The sequence below is a fragment of the Cataglyphis hispanica genome, chromosome 15 (genome assembly GCF_021464435.1).
Source record: "Cataglyphis hispanica isolate Lineage 1 chromosome 15, ULB_Chis1_1.0, whole genome shotgun sequence".
NCBI classification, from domain to species: domain Eukaryota; kingdom Metazoa; phylum Arthropoda; class Insecta; order Hymenoptera; family Formicidae; genus Cataglyphis; species Cataglyphis hispanica.
The window spans coordinates 225509-233855 of record NC_065968.1 but is presented as its reverse complement, the minus strand read 5'-3'; the positions used below and the strand labels follow the sequence as shown (position 1 = coordinate 233855).

The 8347-nt window shown below is 34.5% G+C and overlaps 2 protein-coding genes and 1 long non-coding RNA gene across 3 annotated transcripts; 1 reads left to right on the top strand and 2 right to left on the bottom strand.

Moving 5' to 3' along the window:
* Positions 1-2469, bottom strand: LOC126855240 (golgin subfamily A member 4). Its single transcript, XM_050602706.1, has 5 exons — positions 2010-2469; positions 1676-1947; positions 1419-1572; positions 443-992; positions 1-348 (listed from the first exon to the last, which is right to left on the bottom strand). Exons 1-5 carry the CDS (start codon positions 2141-2143, stop codon positions 214-216), a joined length of 1245 nt encoding a protein of 414 aa, XP_050458663.1. The 5' UTR covers positions 2144-2469; the 3' UTR covers positions 1-213.
* Positions 2470-3013: 544 nt separating this feature from the next.
* Positions 3014-6902, bottom strand: LOC126855227 (protein sel-1 homolog 1). Its single transcript, XM_050602683.1, has 6 exons — positions 6003-6902; positions 5640-5887; positions 5085-5564; positions 4668-4896; positions 4151-4557; positions 3014-4076 (listed from the first exon to the last, which is right to left on the bottom strand). The coding sequence occupies exons 1-6, from the start codon at positions 6514-6516 to the stop codon at positions 3645-3647; spliced, it is 2310 nt and encodes a 769-aa protein (XP_050458640.1). The 5' UTR covers positions 6517-6902; the 3' UTR covers positions 3014-3644.
* A 283-nt stretch (positions 6903-7185) lies between these two features.
* LOC126855262 (uncharacterized) lies at positions 7186-8311 on the top strand. Its single transcript, XR_007688211.1, has 3 exons — positions 7186-7666; positions 7898-8075; positions 8158-8311. It is a non-coding gene; the product is annotated as an uncharacterized LOC126855262 (long non-coding RNA).
* Positions 8312-8347: the final 36 nt, after the last annotated feature.

The following is an 8347-nucleotide window of genomic DNA, read 5'->3' as shown; positions in this document are numbered from 1 at the left end:
TTGAAAATATTCTATTACAAATATTATTCTATTATCATTTTTATAAAATATTTGCAAAAATTAAATATATTAATCTGTACATTTGTTAAAATTTTAATTAATATGACAATATTATACGTACATGTATTGAATAATCAAAATGAACTAAATAATATAAAATTATTCCATGATACATAAGGCATATTATAAATATGACGATGTATTGCACTTCACCTATGAATTATCGTCTTTGATTACATCGAAATTATCATTCTTTTCCAGGATATTTTGAAGCGAATAAATAAGCTTCTGTTTTGTATCGACGCCACATGAAGCGCAAATGTCGCTCGTGCAGACATCTTCTTGCAACTGAAAAAAAGAAAGAAAGAAAATTAATTATATTTTTTTATTTTGTATCATATCTCTTATATCTCATGTATACACGCGTATATAAGAGATATACCTGTAACGCTTCCAGGACGCATTGTTTGGCTTCCTTCAGAGTCTCTTCCAATTTTTTGAACTCCTCGCATTTAATGCGCACTTCCGACAGAACTTTCTGTCTGGCTTTTTTCGTTTCTTGCAATTGTCGCTCGAGGATCTTTATCTTCTGCTCCGACGCTTCGTAACTCATCTTGTGTTCGCTTAGCAATATTTCGTAATTTTTGAATCTAGCGTTTTCTCGTTGCACTCGCCCGTACTCGAGGATCGTGTCTATGTGTTCCCTGGCAAGCTCGTGCATCACATCCTTTTGTCTCATTGCGTCGTTTATCGCGATTTTCGCTCCCATCTCGAATAATTCGGATTGTAATCTGTGCATGCGATCATTATCTTTGCACTCCGCGCTCTGCGATTCCAGGTCTTCGCAGACCTTCAGCATCGTGTTCAGTTCGTGATTCAACGCGATATTTCTCCTGACCGTGTTCCGCATTACGTTCGCTATGCGGATATTCGTCGCCTCTTTAAATTCCTGAGCGAGCTGCTTTAACCGTTCTTCCATCTCTTTTTGCATTCTGTAAATAATGTGTAAAAAATATTCAAGTTTAAAAAAATAGATAAACTAGGAGGAAGAACGTTGATTTTTCTCCATTTATTATAAAATTACTTAATGAAAATTTTTTAAACGATATTTAGTAATTTTTCATAGTATATTATTCAAACATTTCTTACATTGTAAAAAAAATGACTAAAATTTCAGATAAAGCGTCTGCAGTTTTTTTGCAGATATGAATTTTCAGATATACTTCAGTTTTCAGACATACTCTTCTAAACTTTTAGAAAAATGACTCTGATGATTAAAATGACAGATTAAAATTGACAGTTTGAAATTTCTTTTAGATTCCAAGATGTGAAAATTCAGATAAAAATATATCTGAATTTGTAGAAAATTTTTTCCAGTGTAGATACAATGATGAATATTTAATCGACAAGTTATTAACTTAGCCTTTGCAATAATAAGTGATTTCTCCGTTTCGTAGAGTGTCGTTTTGTGCAACTCTTCTTGTTTCGCGATTTGCTCCTCTTGTATCTCGAACTTGTTCATTAGATCTAAGCGGGCTAATCTCCAATCTTCTAAAGCATTCAACTTTCCGGCTGATTAAAAAAAATAAAACTTGTAGAAAAATTATAATACATTTTAATAATTAATAATATAATTTTTCTATTTTGTTCATGTTCTATCCACAACGTATATTACCTGCGAGTTTCACCTCCGCGCTTAAATTATTCTCCATAGTACGATATTCAAACTCCATCTCGCTTTCTTTTTTCTTATACTCGGCTTGTTCTTGCTTTCGCAATTCCTCCAAAGCCAATAAACGTTCGCTCAGCTCTCGAGATTCTTCTATCTTTGCCTCCAAGTTTCGTTCCAAGTGTGCTATGACGTCAGATTGATCCTCCTTCAACTGCTCGAATTTCTTCGTTAGAACTTTTACCTCGTGTTCGAGTTCTTCATTTCGACTTCGTAGCCTGAAAAGAAAAATATATATAATTAAATCTGCAAGATGCATCATTCTTATTCTCAAACATACCGTGACAATTGCTTATTGTTGTCTAGAATTTGCTGTTCATAGGACAATGTTTCGTGTTCGTCCAAAAACTTTTTCCGCACTTTCTTTTCTTTCCTTTCCGGTTTCTCATTTCCTCTCTTCTTTCTTCTAATCATCTTAATATCATTATTTATTAATTATGCATCATTGCACAGAATGCTTATCGAACTTTTTTTTTTACAACTTTGTATTTTGAACTATGTCAAAAACATATTGTCAAGTCGAGATTTAAAGATCGAATCGGAAAAACTTTTAAATTCGATCTCATAACTGTACTGAACATTATCTCCACAACATTAAACGTCAACTTCTGATTTAATATGTCTCCGTTTGTGTGTTGCCATAGTAAAGATAATGAACCAAATATATATTCTACAAGAATATATAACATACACAGATAAATGTAAGGTACACAAATAAAAATAATAATTAATAGTATTAATTAAAATAATACTATTCTCATACAATATTTATAAATTATTACAAAATAAGAAAATATTAACAAAATATTAACTAATATATAAATAATATATAATGTTTATATACATGCAGAATATTCCAAATTATTTTTTTTTAATAACATTTTTTTCACTTATAATTCAACAATGAAATAAACAAATATGTTTTAGTTTTGGTTTTCCTTAGCAATATTGTAAAGGCATCATAAATTCTGGTATATTCCTGCATGTATAATGCAATAGAACAATGCAAGTTGTGTAACAATATGTAATAAAATTAGCATCATTTAACATATGTATTACATATCACTATCAGTTTGCCTCATTTAATTTTGCAGACAAATCTATCTGACTGCGCGATCACAATCGTTTGTACAACAATATATCGCTATAATATCGTGCGTATCAAGATTATAATATTCTTTGGCAATAAAACAATTTTATTAGATAAATAATCAACAACCTTTTAATTCGTATTTATATTACAGCAATGTTTTATAATGTCTTAATATATATATTATGTGTGTAATCTAAGATAATTATAAATTTGTATTACAGAAGAAAGTTATAATTGATTTCATAGTACAAAATCATTGCAAAAAACTATATTGCTGCAAAAACATCACCATCAATACTATATCTTTATAAAAGTAATATGATGTATGGAGTGAATTTGATTATATTGTTTCGCCAAAAGAAAAAAATCAGTTGTTTCTAATAAACTTGTTCATTTACAGATATTTCTATTCACACGACATACATTGAGCGTAGTAATGGAATTTGATAAACTAGGAACTAAGCTCAAAGTCTGCGTATTAATCAATTAAACATACAAGAAAATTGTAGAGCTAAGCAAAATAAAAATTACCAATGTCAAAGGCAGCGTTATATGATCCTCGACAAATTTAAAAGTAAATTATTTCCAATAGTCTATGTGTTAGAAATAAATTACTATGATACACACATTTAAAACACTCAAATATTGTGAACGCGAGGTTGTTTTACCTGCATCATCGGAAAGACGAATCGTATTATCAAAAATGATTTCTCGCACGCGAATACGAATCTCTTATAAAATTCTTTCCAAGCTTAATCTAGAAAAATCTATGTATATTTATATATATATGTATATGAGATATAATGAATGAAAGTATAAAATTTAGTTAACAGGAGGTCTCGGTGGGGGAGGTGGTTGCGGTCTGCGGAAGTATATAATAAGACTGAGCATTCCTGTGAGAAATCCGATAAGATATAGATCCCAATTTTGTCCCAGCAATTGATCCCACTTATCCAATTGATCGACCAAACTGAATTCCTGCAAATAATCGAGGCCAAATAGGAAGGAAAGTTTGATCAAGGCTAGCGCTACAGGTATTCGGGCATCAGGGCTAGCATCCGCGGCTAAATCGTAACATCGCTTAGCTAAATGACGATCTTTTGCTAAACCTAGACCACGTTCGTGCATGTATCCCAAATTGAACATGGCCTGAGCGTTGTGCTGTTGCTCGGATGCTGAACGATAGTGACCCGCAGCGGCCTCATAATCGATTTTCGTTCCTCTGCCGTAGTAATGCGCATCGCCGAGTTTTACCTGAAACAAAATAAAACGCTGAAAATGTTCAAATTTCACCTGCATATCTTTATTAGTAAAATAAGGATCTATACTTGTGCCGCAGAATATCCTTGCGCGGCAGCTCGCGCCCACAGCGCCAAAGCTCTAACTAAACCTTCTTCTTCTGATAGAACATCCGTCTCTCCTTTATCCAAAATAAACGCCGCATTACTTTGTGCGACCTCGTAACCCATTTCGGAAAATAGAGCGTAATTCAGAAAGGCTTCGTTTATTCTGCCGTCTCTATAATCATTATGCGCCATCATCAATTGATCGCTCCATTTTCCTCTTTCGGCAACGTTTTTCATTAATTCTACAGCTGTCGGACAACTTCTCATCATTCCAGTACCAGTGGCGTGCATCTGAGCGAGATTGTAATATGCCAGTACATGACCAGATTGACTGGCTAAGCTGAAATATTTATTTGCCAATTTGTAATCTCGTCTGACACCTGTACCGCCTGAAATATTTTATATTCAAATATTTATTCGTATTGGTCAGTGATAAATAATTATCTTATATAAATGATAAAATAATTACACACACATAGATGTAAATTGTGATACTTACTAAAATACATATTGCCCAATTGCAGTTGTCCATCAACCCAGCCTTGTTCTGCAGCTTGACTGAAATATTGCAACGCTTTAGCAGTATTTCTTTCTACTCCCATTCCATATAAGTACATCAGACCCAATCCACTTTGACCTACTGGATTGCCTAATTCTGCAGCTTTCTTGAAATATTTATATGCTGTTTCATTATTTTGTTTGACGATTTCACTTCCTTCTAAGTAAATCTGTAAATATATTTTGATATAAATTAGAAGCACATATAAATTAAAGAAAAAAATTAATTACAATTATATTTTAAAGCAATATCGGTGATAAAGTATGTATTACATAGAATAGTGTGAATATAAGTCTATACATGTAGCAAATAATCTCATGTCCAGATATATCTAATTATTGCTTTAGAGTTCGATACCTTTCCAAGGAAAGCCATAGCGACTGGATTGCCAGCATCAGCAGCATGTTGAAAGTATTGTACAGCCCTTTCATGATCTAAAGGAACTCCTCTGCCTCCTTGATAATGAAGCTGACCTAGTCCGACTTGCGCCTGAGTATCACCCTTCTTGGCTAACAACTGATAATATTCTATTAAATCCTGATCGAAGATTCCGGAACTGTATCCCGGATTTTCGTGTTCGTCTAATAATCGAACACGTTGGACTACCGGGCCGCCACTTAACGATACTTCCTCCGCGACTTTCTTCGCCACTTTTCGGTAAAAATCCAGAGCTCTCTCGCAAGACGCTGGTGTTGTTACTCCTGCCCAATGGCGATATCCCATAACCATTTGAGCCCGAGTATCTCCACCAAGAGCAGCAACAGTATAATGAAGTAAAGCTTTTCCTTGAGACGCATTAACGCCACCAATACCAGTCGCATATAAAAATCCCATTCCCTGTATACAAATACATAATTAGTGAATTAAAAATTTTCTAAGTTTAACATTTCGTTTACCATACTATGTATATACCATATGAGCAGATGGAAGTCCGGTGTCTGCAAGCTCTTTGAATATTTCAAATATACTAGGTATATCGTCAATAGATACTCGCAGAGACGCAGGACCCAAACGAGATCCAAGTAATCTTGCCCATGCCAATATAGATCTGGCTTCTCGATGACCCAACTTAGCTGCTCCGATGAGCAATTCATAACCCTCAGACTTGTTAGCACGCATTGCATTTAAGATATTCTGTGCATTCTCAAATAACTGCTCGGCTGAAAAAAATCATTACTTTGTAACAATAGAGGAAAGTTACGAAGAAATGATACACAAGAACGGCAAAGTATCTCTGTGATCAAAATAAGAAATATACTTAGCTTTTTGACTTACCTGTCCTTTGTTCCGGCGACAACGGTTCTTGAATCTCTTCCTCGATCATATCAAACAGTTCTTGATTTTCCCAGGATTCCACATCCTCATCATCAAACTGTCTCTCATTTATACTTAGATCCTGTTCCTCCGTCTTGGCTATCATAGTCTTCGTCCATACATTAGTTTGAATTCCCGAAGGATTTTCCAAGGTCTCCTTGCTAGAACTTTCCAAGGTCTCCGTCTTGCTCTCTTCGTCCTTCCTGCCAACCTGCTTGCTAATCTTTTCGTAAATTGGATCAGATGCCGGTACCAGCTTCAATATCGTATCGCGCAAAACGCTCAGCTCGTGCAGACGCTCGAAGGCATTCTCCATGTCTTCGACGGCGGTCTCCTCCTCCGTCTCCTCCTTTGAATTTGACTTTTGACGCGTAATATCGCCGCGCTTCTTCGAGCCATTCTCCGATTCCGTGCACAACGCAAGTGACAAGAACGCTAGGAACAGCAGGAACACGGCGCCCCCGTTGGACTTCATAGCTCGGTGAAATTCTTTTTTTTTCTTTCAACACGATTCCTCACATTACAAAACACCGAATGCCGGTGACTTTAACATGCTCATCGTTCCAGCAGGCACGCGATATACAAAGTGCGCGATTGATCGCACATATGTATGTACATACGTGGACATTCGTGAGAACTGTCTTGCCTCTTCGACCAATTACGTCATCAGGACACGTCAATACACATCTTGCCGCTCGTGTCAACAAAAACAAGATAGCCGCAAGAGAAAGAGAGATAGAGACAGACTTCCAGAACAATATAGATTTGATCTGTCGCGCTTTCCACTCTCCACGAACCGTACGTTTTGTTATGTTATACCACGCGGGAAAACATTACTCGCCGAATCAGCTGTTCGTGTTAAGAGCGTGTGATCGCCATGATAAAGGTCTGCACCGTCTTACAATCGAGTATGAATGCGTATTATATATGACATTTGTTTACACCACGCAATTCTAAGTATTCTAATATCGATTGAGCATGCGACGAAATGAAATATATAGCTTGTATTCTCGGATTGGAATGTTAATATTAATATTTTCGAATGTTGAATATTTTTCGCCAGAAAAGAATAGAATACGTGATAGAAAATTGTGGGATGTTAAATATATATTATAGAATATAGATTATAATAAAGAGAGAGAGGGAGGATAGGGGGAATAGTGTTTTCTTTTTTTTTTCTCAAAATTGAACCACAAGATTATCTCGATTGATTGAAAAAAGACATAATAGAATTTATAGGTTATGTGCGTAAAAATATTATTCGTGCGCTCAATGAAACTGCGTGGAGATAAAAATGATTCCTTTCCGAGAGTTTACAGGAAAATAATCATCTTAAAGCAAATACGTGCGCGAGATATATCGAAAGATTTGAATTACTGTATTTGTTTCCGATTACACTAGTTACTCGAATCTCTGCTCGACTGCCATGTTTTATCTGGTTACATATCCATAATGAACCAATCGTAGAAAAGGATACATAGAAGGATGCAGGATCATATATGTAATACTCTATGGCTGCGTTCCGATATTCATCGCTAGTATTGAAAATAGTGTATTGAAAATATGTGACATAATTGATGTGAAGTATTGCATATATGTGCTGAGTGGATCGCTATCTTTGTCAGGTAGGTATCCTTGTCATCACAATCAGAAACATTCTTCATATGTATATTTTGCGAAATATAAGAAAAATAAATAATTTACAACAATTTTTAATGTTTTTTTAGAAATTGCGTCGCTTTTATATTGCTAAATAATATCTGATGAGAAATGCTTTTAGTTTTGATGGATAATGTAAAAAGAGAAATCTATTCAAAGATATGTTTCTTTCTAATTCTGACTCTGATTTTCTACAGGATAATATAAGAAAGGATCGTTTCTAATACTATAGAGTTCAATGCGCATATCGAAAGCGCGAAACACTCGAAAAAATTTAGAGTAATCAACATCACAATAGTTACTAGGATATATCGATTACCTGGATTCGAATTTTGAATCAAATGCTCGACAACTTAACTCGATTCGAAAAGATCTGTAAGTAACAATGTCGTATGCCTCCGAAAATTAATTGCGCTATTTATTCCGATTATTATTATAAATCAATTATACATTGCAGATTGGAAATTATTTTATAGTACAAACATGACACGTCTCTAAAAGTATAAACAAATATAAATGCTGCACGTTATCTCAATTTATTCTCACGCTATACGAATAAGATTAATTTTCTCGCGCGTATTATTTTAATATTTTTTATTCACACAAAAATATTATATCATTCTTTCTTTTTTTGATGGATTTCTATC